A 16,767-nucleotide genomic window follows, 5' to 3' on the forward strand; every position below is an offset into this window, starting at 1 on the left:
ACCGATCTTTGGGTCTTTCGACCCAGTAAACAACTCCGGGAGTGAGTTCTTCACGAGATGCTCGTAGCTCCTCTCGTGCTCCTCCTCCTCCGGCACCGACTGCAGACGATGATCCAAATTTCAGCAGCTTAAGCAAGATATCGACGATCACGTACCAGATGATGAGCCTGCACCAGAACAAGCTCCACAGAGGATCAAGTGCTCCATATTTTCGTTCGTTTTTTGGAGATATTTGATCTACGGTATGCTTCCATCGAATCCCACTTGACTGCTATTCATAAAGCAGTAAATCATCGTTTAGACACTTTGGAAGCTCGACAGATGGAGTTTCAAAGGGAGATGCTTGCACGTATGGATGCTCTTACTCTTGAGATGCAAGCACGATTTCCCTCCTCCTTTCGATCCTTCTATGGAAGAGTAGACTTTGTTTTGTTTTGGAACAACTTAGAACTTTAATTGTTAAAACATTTTGAATGCTTTGGGATTGTTTTCTTTAGTTTGACGTTTGTTTGGATTTATGATTTATATGTTTGGATATTTAATCTTATTATCTATATTTGGTTTTAACGTTCAATTTGAGCTTAATGTTTATTAATTTTTGCATCATTAGACATATATGACCAATTATCCTTTACATGTTTATGAATATTGTTTATGAAAACTAATGGCTAATCTCTCTTTTGATTGTGATCTTAGCAGCTTAATCTATTTACTTATTATTAATTGGCTATACTTTTCAAAACCTTGTTTAAAACGTTTTAAAGTCTTTTGATTTAACAAAAGGGGGAGAAGTGTAAAAGGGGAGAAGTGTTAGAGTAAGGGGGAGTAATTTTTCAAAATTTATTTTCAAAGAAAATCTTAAAATTACACAAATGTTTTGTTATATCAAAAAGGGGAGATTTTGAAAACATTTTGATGTTTCGATATAACAAATTAAGTTTAAATGAATTTTAAGATTTTACAAATGATTTTCTAAGTGCATTCGATTTAATTAATCGAATATCAAATTATTACTCCAAGTCTTTCAAGATCAATTTCAAACCTTACTAAATGTGTAAAATTGTGTTTTATACTTAATATATTTTTGAAACAATTTTCACAAAGTATTTTGAACCAAAATCAAGCCTAAAATCAATTTTTCAAAGTGATGCACCGATGCATCAATCCATGCATCGATGCACCATGGAATAAATTGAACATCGAATGCATTTCATGGCATCAATGCACATACCATGCATCGATGCACTCAGGGTTTTATGAAAACATCGAATGCATTTGATGCATCGATGCACTCAGGCTATTTGAAACATCGAATGCATTTTATGCATCGATGCACTCAAATGATTTTATTAATTGTTTTCATACTTAAACGGCTCTATTGACTCCACTAATCATCCCCAACGTTCAGAATCAATTGAAGGATTATTTAAATAAGCTTAGAAGCCATTGATCAAAAACAAGAAATAACAAGAAACAACATACAAGAGAGAATCAAAGAGAAAGCATCAAACCTCAAGTTTGAGCATTTTCAAGCCTATTCCATTCAATATTCATTTTTGCTTTCAAGAACACTTATTGTACTCAATTGTATTATTCTTGAAGTGTTCTTTCTTTGTTATAGAATTGTGCAAACATCTTTCCTTGTGAGGATTTTCTTGTGAGTTTGCAAAATTTGTATTGTTCTCTTTGGGAGAGAGTGTTCTCAAGAATTTGGGGTATAATTCTTGAGGGATTTGTAAGGTTACTCTTTGTCCTCAAAAGAAAGACAAATTAGTGAATTTGTGGAAAATCTTTAGTGTGGATAGCTAAGGTAGTGGACGTAGACTTTGGTTGAGAAAGTCGAACCACTCTAAATCGCTGTGCAAATATTTTTTATTTTCTGCAAAAACTTCCACCAAAATTTTTTATTGCCAATTCACCCCCCTCTTGGCCGATTCCGTCGATCGATTAACTCAACAGACGCAACCACATACAATAAACTTGGTTGCACGACTTTTCGGGCATCCGAATCCCTCCTATGAGCTGTAATATGCAAGCTCGTGCATACATTTTAACTTGTTCCTCAGAGGCGTCGTGACTTAAATGTTTAAAATTTGTATCCAACCAATTTAACGGTATTCGACCACCATTGAAATTAGGCGGGACACCTCCAAGATACTCATCGCACAAGGAATGTTAGTCATCATTCGCCACTCCAAAAATCACATCCCTATCTACCGGAAGCCCCAAATGTATGGAACATCCTCCAACGTAATAATGCACTCTCCACATGGAAGATGAAATGTGTGTGTCTATGGTATCTACCTCTCAACCAGTGCAGAAATAAGGTTGGATTCAAGGTTAGAGTGCCCTTCATATTTCACTACGTAACTGAATCCAGTCTCGGCTAAATATGGGCAAACACGAGTAGATATCTCTAACTTAACGTTACGAATGAATGAATCTAATATACTGTCTCTCTTAATTTAATAACTAGTATACAAATTAAAATATAAACTAATACTAAAAAATTAAATAAATAATACATTCACAATAATTAAAATAACAACACAAATTAAAATTGTTATCGTATCGGTAAAATGCTTCGAGATATGATTCTCATCTAAACGTAGTAACCCGCCTTCCATTTTATAACTGCAAAAAGTAATAAAAAATTAGTATAATAAAATTTAATAAAATAATAAATAATTAAATAATTAAAATATAATAGAGAATACTTTACCTTCTTAATATGATTGATAATATGAAGAATGAGAGAATTTGAGATTTGACTGTGGTATTTTAGGAAGAGGGGAATAGTGAGACGAGTGATAATCAATGTAGGAGACAAACGTTGTGGAATTATTCGCGCCTTCCCCTTACATAGTGACAGTTGAGACAGAACCCTGTGAAGGCGCGGATGACGATCTGTGTTTTATTGTCACCATGTCAGAAAGGATGGTAGATAAGTAATTATTGAGAGGCCTTCAAATAGAGGGTAACGATCTTGGAAAATGGACAAGTTACGCCGTCAACATCGTCCCCGGCTTTCATTGAAGTCACCGGAATGGCGGTCTTTGCATCAGGTTACCTGTGAATCATAGGTGGGTAAATGCTTAAACTGGTACAAGAAGCACTATCCAATATAAACTAAATGACTGTCGAGAGTCGAAACAAACCTTCATGCGGACAAACCAGCGCAATTGTTTCGGCGGTCTGCAGAAGAATGCTGTATACGGTACGATTATTTGCCTGCACCAAAAGTATATAGAGTAGCATTTTGAATACTGTATATCTAGTTCAATATGAACATTCTTATGTTTAGAAGCCTTAAAGTATGAAAGAGTTCAGCATTATGAAAGTGAAGTGTATGCCATAAACAAGCCTTAAACCCAGAAAGGTTGCTTGTTTACCACCAGGGACAGCAACATAGGCATGGACAGGCCCCCGAACACATTGTAACACCTGAATTAATACTCAAATGGGTTCTTTTAGTTTTACTATATCTGCTCAAAGACTGGAGCTTTCCATGATTTAATCTGTAAAAGGTTCCAACTTGAACACATTAGTTCAATTAAGCTAATGAATGATACTTAAAAGCATTTCTAAGAGAGTGCATTAATAGTTTTGAACGTATAAGAACCTGAAACAGGGCAGCTGAGTTGGGGCTCTGACAAGAGACGCTGAAGCAGAGGACAACGATGCTATCGCCATTTTAACTCGATGGTTATGGTCGAAGTAATTGAGTTTTGATTTGGGGTTGAACTTGGACTTGTTTGCTGAGATTGGTCCAGACTGGATCTAATGGGATGGGCTTTCACTTGTCTTTTAATCTTTATCAGTAGGTTCTATAATTACTTTCTTTTTCTTTTAAAGATATAGTTATTATGTAATACTATTATTTGAAAAAGATGAATCCAATTTAATCATTTTGGACCGGTCCGGTGCATCAGTATTTAATTCTTTATATATAATATGTGTTCGGGTTGTCTGTTTAATATTTATAAACATATTTATTTCATATTTACAAATATATAATTTAATATATTTACAAATAATTAAAATTGTATTTATAAATAATAAATAAAAAAACATGTTTTTATTTTTCAGATATAATAATAAAAAAAATAAATATTAAAAATTATATTAAAAATAAATAAAATAAACAAATAATTTTAATTGTCTTTTATAAGAAAAATATCAACATTATATATACAAACGAACTAATAAATGAATTATAAACAAATTTATAAAGAACTAATAAACAAACTTGTTTTTGAAAAAATCGAATCGAACATACCACTATTCAAATTTGTTTGTTTAACTGAACAAACATAATATATTTATGATGGTTTATTTACTTAACAAGCGAACACAAACAAATAGTATACGAACATTCCACAGATAATTTAATTACAACCCCTAATTATAAGTACAATATTTAACTTGTAACTCAAAAATCATATTAGATCAAATTTAATAAAATAAAATTGAATATTATAATTAAAATCCATTTTCAAAATTAAAAAAAAATAGCACTACCGTCGGTGAAATTTCGGTCCTCTGTAACTTAGATTGAACTTTAAAACTCGTAGACTACAATTTTTGATGAGCTCAAGGTAATGTGATTTACAAAACAAGAATCGAGGGTTTCATGACTTGAGAATACCTCTTTCACTCATTCTGTTCATGATTTCTGATGCATCATTTAATCTGTTTGCTCTTTCATAAATGCTGGCAACAACAAGATGCAGCTCTTTCTTATTGATGTTGGGATCAGAATCAAGCTTTTCAAACAGCGATTCGATCATCTTAAAGTCTTTTCTCGCACCGTAAAGACTAAGCATTTGGAAGTGAACTTCATCAGGAAAAACACATCCTTCTTCCTGCATCTCCCTATACACAGCATCTGCCTTGTCAAACTCTCGTAGCTTCCCGTATGCGTTTAGCACCAGCGCAATCACATTAGAATCCGGAAAATACCCCGCACTCCTCATTTTCTCAAACACCTCGATGACATTTGTGTGCTTTTTGTTCCTAGAGTAAAGATCAATCATCAATCCGAACACGGATATATCCTTTACCTCACCAGCATCACATGCCTGCCTGAAAACCCATGTAGCTTCTTCAATTCGACCAGCACGAGCAAGAATGGTGATCGCAGTATCCCTAGGGAGATTATCTGGTTGCTTAAGCTCATGAAGCAAACGCTTTGCATGAGCAACCAATCCAGCCCTTTCATAGGCGACGATCATCGTTTGATAAAGCACCTGATCTATCTCAACTCCGGAGCTCCTCAACTTCTGAAACAACATAGCGGCCCTATCCAACTTCCCTGCCTTACCCCATATCGATATTATAGTTGAAAATGTAATGGCATTCGGTTCGATCCCTCTATTTTGCATCTCTTGCATGAGATTATTAGCCTTTTCATGCTCCAACGACTTGCCATAAATCTTAATCATCGTATTATAAGTAACAACATTCTGCACGATATCCTTCCTCTGCATCAACCTGAAAAGATGGATCGCTTCTCCGAAAAGCTCGGCCTCACCGTAAACTTTCAAAAGGTATTGTAACTAACAACATTAGGCTCAATCCCCATCTTCCTCATACTCCAAAACAACCTATCTGCCTCCCTCGCCATATCAAGCTGACCATAAACATCAATCATGATATTACAAGTAGTAAGATCAAGGGGACATTTCACTTCATTCATCTCAGCAAACACTGATAATGCCTCAACAAATTTAGAGTTCTCCACAAACATAGTCAAAATAGTTGAATAGCTAACCGTATCAGGCATAACGCCAACATCCCTCATTTCCTTCACTAGCAACCGTGCTTCTCTGAACAATTTAGCCTTTCCAAAGACATTAATCATCGAGTTATAACAAACTAGATCGGGCACGATCCCTGACCTCTTCAATTTATTAAAAATCGAAATGGCTTTGGAATAATCACGCAACTTCCTTGATAATTCAATCAAATTACTAAACAAAACAAGATCACCCGAAACACCATCATTTTCCATCTTTTGAAGCCAAGACAAAGCCAAATCAAACATACCCTCTTTCCCGAAATACGTTATCAGCGTCGAGTATGTAAACCTGTCGGGTGTTAACCCTTTCTCACGCATTTCTTCGAACAGGCCATGGGCGACTGCCCATTCTTTAGCTTTCACCACGTTTCGAATAACAACGTTGTAGGCGAAGAGCGAAGGCGAGTAACGAGCTTCTTCGTTGATCCAATCGAGTAAAGCCAACGATCTTTGCCAGTCCTTTTCGCGGGAAAGGAGTGAAACCATGAAACGGATAGAGAGTTGCCGGGTTTTGTATGGGGATAGAAGGATAAAAAGGTCATTTTCGTTTTGGGTTTTGGATATCGAAGCCAAAAGCTCGTCCATGTCGACGCTGTGGTCCAAAAAGGTCGAGTTTGGAGGCGATTTGGGTCGGGGAAACCGGGTCGTTCCAGGTCTTCTCCAAATGTCTTTGGCTGGTGAAGAAGAAGAAAGCGAGCGGAGGATGAAATGGTTTGGGGTTTCAGTGTTAAGGGTATGGTGGTGTGAATTTGAGGATTGTGGAGGGGGATAAATGGAAAAGAAAAGCAATGAGATGCTGCCATGGCTTCCCATTGCATGGAAGAGAAAGATAGAGTCATCATCCGTCACACAAGGTACAGAAGCGAATACAAATTACTAGTATTATTTAATTCCGTAAACCCAGTTTGTTGCCATTATTTTATGAGTTTTTAATCATTCATTCTTTTATAAATAGATAAATAAAAAACAAAAAAAATCTTGTCTCTAATTAAAAACTTAATTTTAAATATTTTTTTTTCATTCAGATGCTTTTTTATACATATAATAGGTTATAATATTATTTTATTATTATTTTAAAATCAATATCGTTAAAAAAATCTGTCTCTAAACGAATGCATGACACTTTTCCTAATTCCTCTTCTTTTAACTTTTATTTCAAATTAGTCATTTTTTATTGAGAATTGTCCGTTCAATTTTATTTCAAATGAATTTTAAATCAAAAGAAAATTCAAAATACATGAAAAGATAAGGATTAAGAATATTTTGATTAGCCTTATTTCAAATTGATTTTTTTCATGAAGGATAAGAATCAATAATATGTTAAAAGGATATTGTGAAAAGGTTGTATTATGTACGAGAAGGATCGATTATTATTTATGTCCACAACAAATCTACAATATTTTGTATTCAATTTCTCATAATTGAAGTAAAAGTGTATATACAAAATACCATTTTATACAAAAATATAGAGTTCATTTTTTACATAATTAAGAATAAATTGATAAATATTTTTACAAAGTCATTAAATGTATTTAATAGATTTAAAAAATTGATATGAAAAGCTGAGATTGAGAGAGAATGTTGGAAATCAAATCCAACCAGGTTTCTTTGAGTCGGCAAGGCAAAGAATTGTGAAGAAGATTCATAATTTATATATCAATTACATGAAATCTCTACTTCTGGTTTTGCATTTTCAAATATAGTTTAGTACAAGTAATCATAAAAAAACTGTAATGTGAGATTGGTATAAGCATAATTGTTGTTGCTTTCGGTAGTTAAAGCAAGGATTTTACAACGAAAGCTAACTTTTTTTTAAGGGATCTTATTCAAGTGAGAATCTTTGATGGCTTAAAAACTTAGTTTTACGTTTGTTTAGTATGTAAATGCCCATTTTTACTTACTGATTTACTGTCTTTCTTTCCTATAAAAGCCGGCATGATCTTCTCTGAACAAATCTGAATGTCCAAGAATTATATATGAACAAATCTACATGATCCGATTCAAATTGAGTTTAAAAGGGAGTGTTAAAAATCAAACGCTTGACAAATATAAGTTTGTGAGTTTTTGAGTCGAATTTAGTTTTAAATTTTTTTGGTAGAGTCGAATTTAGAAATACTCCAATTCAACTTGACTCACTTACAACCAGTAGCAGCAGAGGTGTGCCCACCCTGAAATTAGATTTTCTTTATGTTAGTTGTTTATTTTACTGATGTCGTCCACCTTGAAATTTTATTTGTATTTACCCCATACAAAAAATTTCTATTATTAATACATGTGTGTCCATCCTAAAAATATTTTTAGAACTAGCACGGTTTACAACCCTACATATAATGTCTAATTTATGTATTTTGACTTGAAATTTATTTAGATTATGAACAAAATTTTATTATAATATATTTATTAATTAATTCAGTTCAAATAAATATACTTAATTCGACTTAAAAAAATTAAATAAATATTGAACGATAAAATACTATTCATAACTCAACTAAAACAAATCAGTTCACCTAACCTGACAATCGAATGTGCATCCATCCATTGTCGTCCAGTGGTTAGGATACCTGGTTTTCACCCAGGAGACCCGGGTTCAATTCCCGGCAATGGAATTGTTATGTTTTGCTCTTTTTATTTTATTTCTTTTGACAAAGTTTTTGTACTGCAATGGCGTCCATGTCTAAAAATTTGTCTGTAACAAACTCTAGCTTGAAGAACATTTTTGGAATGTGCTATTCATATATATGTATATGGATACCGTAGTAAATATGATATTTCCACGAACATGCATTTGGACTTCAATGGATTTGAAATCTGCAGGGTGAACTGAAAGCAATCATTATATACGTATAGTGAGGAAATGCATGGATGCATTAAACTTTGTATGTATGTATGTGAAGAGCCTCCATGCATGGAGGTTTTGATGGCTTGGGAAAAGGGCGGAGTATTAAGCCTACAAGAGGCAGTTGTTGGTTAACCAATTATACTGATCATGCATGAAAGTAATTTTCAAATTGCAGTAATGGATGTCTACGTTTCAACTGAAACCAATTGTGGATAAAATATGAATTATATTGTTGATATTGTTTGCTTTTGACCCACAAATTGAATTTTGATACCCGTTATACGTCTGTAGATAGTTTTTCACGTCGTTCGAGTTTGATTTGCGATTTTTCGGTGATCTTTCAGTAAATTTATCCCCTTTTTGTGATTCGTTTAATAATGTGATCAAATATGTTTGTATTTATCTTTGTTCGAGTTTTCTTGGTTAGATTTTAATATTTCATTGTATGGTCTATGATTTTAAGTTGCTAGTTTTGTTTCAATCATTATAGGAGATTGTCCTAATTATATGTTTAATTTACGATTACGATTGTAAATTGTAATTTAAGATATTTTCTATTTTAAATAAAATTAGTTATTTAAAAAAAACAGACTCAACCAAATTTCTTTGAGTCGCCAAGGCAAGGAGTTGTGTAGAAGATTTATGATTTGTTTAGCAATTACGTGAAAAAATTAGTTAATATGTTGGCAGAATAAAAGCTCAACATCAAAGATATCAAAATATAGATTATGGCAGCATTGTTTGAAACTTCATAAAGTCAATGAAAACATGCGACAACAATCACACGAAAATCAAAGAACAACACTAGAGTTGTATTGAAGTGAAAATAAAAAGAAAATTAGCAGTAATTAATTAATGCAGTAAATATTTTTACTCGTATCTTGATTCGTAATTGTTGGAAGTGAATACAACCTCTATATAATTATTTTATTGGAGATATATTTTATAAATATTCTAAAATAATTTAGATATTTATAACATTCTAAAATCCTTGACGGTAAAAATATTATTGTTTTTATTTTGAAGTTTTGAGTTTAAATACCGTGAATGTAGTACCGTGAATGTCAGGGTGTCCTATCCTTTTTTAGATCAGTATCTTTTCGATTCGAAAAAAGAGATGGAGAAACAGAGAACATGAAAAAAATTTAGAGAGGAAGGTCAAGTGTTTCAGATTTGAAAAATATATTTCAAGGTCGGAGAAGAGTACGAAGATCTCTGGTTTTAAAGGTTCTTTAAAAAGAAGCTAATGTCATTGTTTGGTTTTAATCGAGGTTGAGAGGGTTAGATTTTGGAAGGGGAAGTTCGCGCCCTGAGAATCGGACCATACTTATCCGAAAATTTCTTTGCTGGGATTGTAGTACCGACCTCTTACTTTGATTTGATTCAATTCATCTAAATCAAACTTCTAATTTTGTTTTTATTTCAATTTTGTTTTTTTTTTAATTGTCTTTTAATTTCGATACCGAATTTTATATGCTTGTGATTTAATCCTAAGGAACATGGCAAGGGTAATAAAAATTGACAATCCGACTAATCTACCTCTTTCATCATCGCACTTGGTTTATAAAATGCATATATACCGGAAATACTGGACACGTTTGAGACAGGAGAAACTATTTTCTTTGAACATTAGACACAGATGAACGTAAAATAGTATTAGTGGACATTGATTTTCCTTTTCTATTAATAATTGAAATTTGGGTGCTTAAAATTCGGGGTCTCCATCGACAATATAAAACTTGTTGGCCATCAAGCTTCCCTCAATTTCCTTTCTGCCAACCAATCTCTGCTATTCTTGATCATCTTTTATTGAAATAAGAAACTTTTCTATATATAAAAAAAACTTTAGCATTTGCTTACAAATCCCATTTTTTATTAATCAATCTTATTGCATTTTTTTTATATTTGATTTAGAGCAGTGGCCATGGAAATCTTCCAGACAGCTAGCGTTGTTCGTTTATGTAGCCACCATGACAAATTCTTAGTAGCCAACGACGATCAGGAAACTGTCGGCCAAGATCGAGACGGGTCATCGACGAAAGCGCGGTGGATAGTGGAGTTCCCGGAGTCAAGCTCGATGCATATTCGTCTCAAAAGCTGTCACGGAAAATACTTGACGGCTTCGAATATGCCATTTCTCATCGGAATGAAAGGGAAAAGGGTGTTGCAAACCTTGCCGAGACGACTAACATCTTCAGTTGAATGGGAACCCGTTAGGGAAGGCGTTCAGGTTAGGTTCAGGACACGTTACGGCCAGTATTTACGTGCGAACGGCAAGTTCCCTCCGTGGAGGGGTCACATTACGCATGATGTTCCGCATCTATCCGTGACACAAGACTGGATTCTTTGGACCGTTGAGATTTTAGAAGAACGGCAACCAGGAGCTTCGCCTCATCTTCTACCTCCACCTCCTGTCGAGACGTCTTCTCCGCAGCATATCGATTCGAATTTGGATTCGGATTCAGAGATCTCACTTAGGGGCCCTAGAGAGTCTACCCTTGAGGTTCGATAAACATGTTTTCGTTTGATTAATGAATTTATTTATGTTGTAAAAGTCTATTGGTCTGAATAATTTATTTTGACATGTAGGCTGATGAATCAACAGAAGGTTCAGGAGGGACATTTGAAGGAAGGATAATTAAGTACGAGGTAGTAGATGAAAATGGTAATGTTGATAAGACAATTGGAGAGCGAAGCTTCACATTTAAAGGCAATGGGGTGGAGGAATTGAAGAAGATGTTGAAGAAGGAGGCAAAGGTGGATGAGGAGTTCACCATCTGCTCGCACAACACTTTCAACGGCAAGCTTTATGCACTTCGAGTGGGTCTTCTTCCCAACAACTCCGCCATGCACGTTGTTCTTGTTCCTCAATCATGTAAAGGTTGTCAATTCGTAATAATCAGAGTAATATAATGTTATATTAAATTGTGTTTTTTCCATAAACTAATGATATTGTTTCGTGGAACTTGTACCAGCCGCGAAAGATCTTGGGAGTGGTTGAGTCTTACAGAAATCTCACCCGACTGTGCTGCATTTGAATCAAATGAAGCACCAACGACAGGCTACTAATGAAATGTATGCATAGGGAAGGAAATTTGGAAAAGGAATTATTTCAACCAAGGATTTTTTTTTGAACAGTTGGCAGATGTATACTGAAATAAATTTTGTAAAGTTTAAAGCTTAACTACTTTATTGTTATAATATTAAACATTTCTTAAATATGAAATGATAACTGTTGATTCAATGTTAGTTTTATGTATGATTGTAAATTATTAGAACATATATTATCTTGTAATAACTTTAAATTAATAAAAAAAATTATACCACACAATAAAAAATAAATCAAATAGTATGTATAGTCAAATCAAACTAAATTAAATGTGACTAGTAAATCTTAATTAAATTAAATTAGAATTTTTATTTGAAAAAATCACTGCATGAATCAAGTTACCTAAATGATTAAATGATTTGTTATTATCCTTTGAAATTTCATATTTGAGTACCGTAAAGATATGAACATTCATTATCAAAGTTTTGAAAGAATTAAAACATATGCTACTTGTCTTCACCCAATATATATATATATATATATATATATATATATATATATATATATATATATATATATATATATATATATATATATATATATATATATATATATAAACACTGCATAGACCTAACCTCGACAAACTACTTCAATTATACGCATATTATGTAGGGGTTTCCACTTGCGTATTGGTGTAAACAGTCGAGCTCCCTACAGAGCGAGTTGGGGGGCACCTTGTCAATTTATCTGTTTGAGCCATTCCACAATAATGCGCCTGCACCGATACTTGCGGTGTTCTCATGCAAGCTGACATTTCACGCTGGATTGAAGGTTTGGTTCATAGCATGTTGTCAACCATGAACGCGCACGCGATATTACACTGCCCACTTTCTATGTGGTCCCTACGAATGTTCTTAGTTGGAGTGTCACTCTTCTGGCACTTATTCGGCTCGCTCAGGGTATAAATGGCTGTTGTGGAGCCCACTTTCTATTATGGTTATTCTTATCCAGACTCCCTACGTTGCCTCAAGTCCGACTATTCGGGTGGTGTACAACGCATGAAGCTTTGATCGTCGGTCGCCGGTTATTCCTTGTTGGAGTTGCCTATCCACATTGTTGTTTGTGTGGGTCGACTGACGAGTCTGTCTCTCACGCTTTGTGCGATTGCCTGAAGGTACGTATGATTCTTGATTCCGCCGGTTTTAATGAGCTTGGAGACCACCATAAAGCCATGTTATTTTCCAGTTTCGGTGGATGGCATGAGCATATAATGTAATCCTTCACAATGACCGGATTCACGACTATCTTCATTATCCTTTGGAAGGTATGGCACAGGTCTTATTTCATGAGGCTCATTGTTTACCGGGTTGGCAGCTCCTTGCTACCGACGAAGTGATGCAAACCGCTTACCTCGATGCCAATGTTACAGCCTCCGGTGGTTCACCATCATTTTCCTTTTGAGTTATATACATGTCACCATTATCGGGGACCCTCAAGATTAATGTCGATGGGACATAGAGACGGAGTCAGATATTAATTTAAGGGGTAAAATATAACTAACAATAGAAATTGGAATGGGCAAAAATGAAACTAAATTAAAACTAGAAGTACTAAATAGATTTTTTTCCATATATTTTTTAATATTAAAAAATTGTGGGGAGGTGGCCCCCATGCTTCGTCCCTGATGGGGCATGTCCTAGACTCACAGATACACAGACCATCGGGATCATCATCCGTGACTGTACGGGTCAGTGGTGGAGGATTGTGTTCTTCCTATCTCGGGACCTTAGGATGTTGGCCTCCTTGAAGCTCATGTCATGCACTATGCTACGGGGTTTGCTTGGCAGTTGATAGGGACTACACCCACGTTGTCATCGAGAGTAACTCCATGCACATTGTACAACAGTTGGAGCAACACCACTCGGATCGTTTGGCTCTGCGCTTCTACCTATCCCGGGCCCGCCGTCTTTTCGACTCTCACCCACATATCTGCATTACTGCATTTGCCATGTGCGCCGGGAAGTTAATGCCGTCGCCCATATGTTAGCTACTTATGTTTCTCAGACAATAGTGCTTTTGTATTCTAATACTGTAGTTCCTTCTTGCATTTCTTCTGTAATTGCTTATGACGTTAATTTCGATTAAATGATTGCATGGTTAAATTTTAAAAAAATAGTAATCTAAATTAAATTTCAGAGACAAATACTAATTTAATTAAATTGGATCGATTTATATCATAAAATAATATCGAGAGCTGTTAGTGTAAATTATATTGGACTGGAAGGACTCTGAAAATTTTCGCAAAAGTTTTGATATCATAAAATAATATCACTTGGAAATTAAAATAAATTGAAAAATCTAAAAACTTTAAATATATATTTAAAAATTATAAAAAAATAAAAATAGATAAATATTTTAAAATATAAAAGATACATAATATATATATATTTAAAAATATCACCCAAAAAAAAATCTTGGTGAATCTTCCTAAAACGAAACCTACGTCTATTTGAACACAAAAACCAAAATTTATCGTCTGAGCTAACACTGTTCGACGCCACTTCCAGCCCACTCTCGTCTGACGCCGCCAAACAAGCCTCTCTCCGTTGTCCTACTCATCCGGTCCCTGACCCAAGGTCTCTTTTCCCCAAAAATCAAATAAAGGTAATTTTTGAAATCCTAAACTTACCTTGAAGGTTGATTTCGACGTGAGATTTTGAGTTACTGTTCGTTTTGTGTTATCTGATCTCTGCTATATTTGATTTTCTGTTTTCGGTCCTTCTGCTTGATACTCTGTCTCATCTTTCTTTCTTCAAATATTAATCTATTTCTTTCTTGCCACAAATATGCATGTGGGTACAAAAACAATAGGGAGTGTCTTGTTGAATCATATGTTTAACTCTGGGGATTTTCATTGTATTTTATCTTTACTATACGCTTTTTTGATTATGTTTTTATCTTTTTTTAACTTAATATTTTGTTAAAAGCAACAGCTTTTGAGCCAACCCTTTTGTTGGATAACTTGGTTATGTCCAAAAGTTTTTTATTGGACTTTTCAGCCTTTGATTTATGTTGCTTTGAACTGTTATCTACCCATTATCTTCCTTTTGTTCTGTTCTTCATGAACTGGTAGGTATGGCTGCAAATATGTTCGTGGTTCCTCAGACACAAGGCACTGTCTTGTGTTGCAAATGTGGTATTTTGATGGCGCCAAATCCCGCAAACATGTGTGTGACATGTTTGAGGTGTGAAGTTGACATTACTGAAGGTTTACGAAAGCATGTCACTATCATGCATTGTCCAGAGTGCGATTGCTACTTGCAGCCGCCCAGAACTTGGTTAAAAGCTCAGCTGGAATCGAAGGAGCTATTGACATATTGTGTGAAACGACTCGAGACTGATTTGAAAAAGGTTAGGCTAGTAAATGCCGAATTCATTTGGACTGAGCCTCATTCTAAGAGAATCAAGGTCAAGCTGAAAGTTCAGAAGAAGGCTCTTAATGGAGCAATTCTAGAGCAATCTTATGTTGTTGAGTATGTTCAGCAGGATCACATGTGCGAATCTTGTACCAGGTTTCAAGCCAACCCAGACCAGTGGGTGGCTTCTGTGCAGCTAAGACAGTGTGTTTCGCACCGACGCACTTTCTTTTATCTGGAGCAGGTCATTCTGAAGCATGATGCTGCTGTCCATGCCATTAAAATCAAGCAGATGGATCGGGGTATCGACTTTTTCTTTGGCAACAATAGTCATGCCTTGAAATTTGTTGAATTTTTGGGCAAAGTTGTTCCAACAGATAAGGGTAAGCGTTCCCAGCAGCTAGTTTCTCATGATACTAAGAATAATAGCTACAACTATAAGTACACATACTCGGTTGAAATATCCCCTATCTGCCGTGAGGATTTGATTTGTTTGCCTCCAAGATTTGCTGTTAGTTTGGGGAATTTCGGTCCACTTGTAATCTGCACAAGAGTGACGAACAACATTACATTGCTCGATCCATTTACTCTTAGGCAATGTTTCTTAGACAGGGACCAGTTTTGGAGGTATTCCTTTAAGTCTTTACTTAGTAGCAGGCAGCTGGTGGAATATGATGTCTTCAATGTCGAAGTTGTTTCTCCAGAATATAATGTTGGTGGCTGCAAATATGTTATAGCTGATGTTGAAGTGGCTCGTGTTAACAATTACAGTAAGTTGTTTTGCGTAAGAACTCATCTGGGCCACATATTAAAGCCTGGAGATCGTGCTCTTGGTTATGACCTTTATGGTGTCAACTCTAATGATAATGAACTAGACAAGTACATAGACCTTGTAGTTCCTGATGTAATATTGATAAAGAAGAGCTACGAAGAGAAACGCCAGAAGAAGCGCGGGAAGCCTCGTCCTTGGAAGCTTAAGTCCCTCAACATGGAACTCGATGAATCCAGCGAAGAGAAGATGGGCTTAGAGTACGAAGAATTCTTGAGAGATCTGGAAGAGAACCCTGAACTAAGGTTCAACTTATCGTTGTACCGCGACAGAGATTACCAACCATCGGAAATTGCATCCATGGCTGATGATGATGATGATGTGCCTTCTGTTCCATTGGAAGAGTTGCTTGCTGATCTGGAGTTGAGTGATGTGGAAGATGGTGAAGATAGCATGAGAGAATGATGATCAAAGTTGGAATTTTCATGTAATTTCATTTATTCTTTTTATTCCTCGAGACTTGCATGGAAGAGGTAATTTGAGTTTTTTGTTTCGTGTTCTATGTTTCTTTGAGTTTTGCTACCCGGGACTAAACCAGGGACCACTGGTTTGTAAGACTTCATAATATCTTATCATAATCTATTTTTCTTTAAGTTTTATTCAGAGTTACTGAGCTTTGAACCTTTAAATGGCAATAACCACTAATATCATTAAGCTGATCATGGGTTGGATTGGAATTGGATTGAGATTAAAATTATAGTAGTATTTGATATTTGAGTCTTAGCTCGGCTTGAAATATGTCTTGGTTTTTTTTAATATATTTTTATTTAAGGTGTAGTAATTTTTATCTTTCCTTCCCGTTTTTAAAGATTGCATCGTAATATATTTTTAATG

The 16,767-nt window shown here is 35.0% G+C and overlaps 3 protein-coding genes and 1 non-coding gene across 5 annotated transcripts; 3 read left to right on the top strand and 1 right to left on the bottom strand.

Moving 5' to 3' along the window:
- Positions 1-4,523: 4,523 nt before the first annotated feature.
- Positions 4,524-6,605, bottom strand: LOC120147768 (pentatricopeptide repeat-containing protein At5g39980, chloroplastic). The gene is given in 3 exon segments (XM_039161077.1): positions 4,524-5,548; positions 5,551-6,490; positions 6,493-6,605. Coding segments are annotated over 3 exon segments (1,968 nt in total). The 5' UTR covers positions 6,604-6,605; the 3' UTR covers positions 4,524-4,631.
- A 1,729-nt stretch (positions 6,606-8,334) lies between these two features.
- On the top strand, positions 8,335-8,406 carry TRNAE-UUC. The gene has a single exon. It is a non-coding gene; the product is annotated as a tRNA-Glu (tRNA).
- Positions 8,407-10,365: 1,959 nt separating this feature from the next.
- Positions 10,366-13,735, top strand: LOC120147488. Its single transcript, XM_039160857.1, has 7 exons — positions 10,366-10,452; positions 10,540-11,142; positions 11,229-11,543; positions 11,650-11,714; positions 12,700-12,862; positions 13,024-13,123; positions 13,536-13,735. The coding sequence occupies exons 2-7, from the start codon at positions 10,564-10,566 to the stop codon at positions 13,733-13,735; spliced, it is 1,422 nt and encodes a 473-aa protein (XP_039016788.1). The 5' UTR covers positions 10,366-10,452; positions 10,540-10,563.
- A 493-nt stretch (positions 13,736-14,228) lies between these two features.
- LOC120147543 (60S ribosomal export protein NMD3-like) lies at positions 14,229-16,414 on the top strand. 2 transcript variants are annotated; one of them, XM_039160890.1, is made up of 2 exons: positions 14,229-14,352; positions 14,818-16,414. In XM_039160890.1, exon 2 carries the CDS (start codon positions 14,824-14,826, stop codon positions 16,336-16,338), a length of 1,515 nt encoding a protein of 504 aa, XP_039016821.1. In that variant the 5' UTR covers positions 14,229-14,352; positions 14,818-14,823; the 3' UTR covers positions 16,339-16,414. The 2 variants fall into 2 exon arrangements, with proteins under 2 accessions (XP_039016821.1, XP_039016822.1); XM_039160891.1 differs by having other exon boundaries at positions 14,822-16,414.
- The last annotated feature ends 353 nt before the right edge of the window (positions 16,415-16,767 follow it).

Source organism: Hibiscus syriacus, unplaced genomic scaffold (assembly GCF_006381635.1).
Source record: "Hibiscus syriacus cultivar Baekdansim isolate YM2019G1 unplaced genomic scaffold, ASM638163v2 tig00110940_pilon, whole genome shotgun sequence".
In the NCBI taxonomy this organism is placed as follows: Eukaryota; Viridiplantae; Streptophyta; class Magnoliopsida; order Malvales; family Malvaceae; genus Hibiscus; species Hibiscus syriacus.

Bases quoted from the DNA above. Each gene is read 5' to 3' on its own strand.
- LOC120147488 (XM_039160857.1), top strand. From the start codon at position 10,564: ATGGAAATCTTCCAGACAGCTAGCGTTGTTCGTTTATGTAGCCACCAT. The intron at 11,544-11,649 runs GTAATATAATGT...TGAGTCTTACAG, and splicing joins GTCAATTCGTAATAATCAGA to AAATCTCACCCGACTGTGCT. The intron at 13,124-13,535 runs GTGGTTCACCAT...TTTGCTTGGCAG, and splicing joins TGCCAATGTTACAGCCTCCG to TTGATAGGGACTACACCCAC.
- LOC120147543 (XM_039160890.1), top strand. From the start codon at position 14,824: ATGGCTGCAAATATGTTCGTGGTTCCTCAGACACAAGGCACTGTCTTG.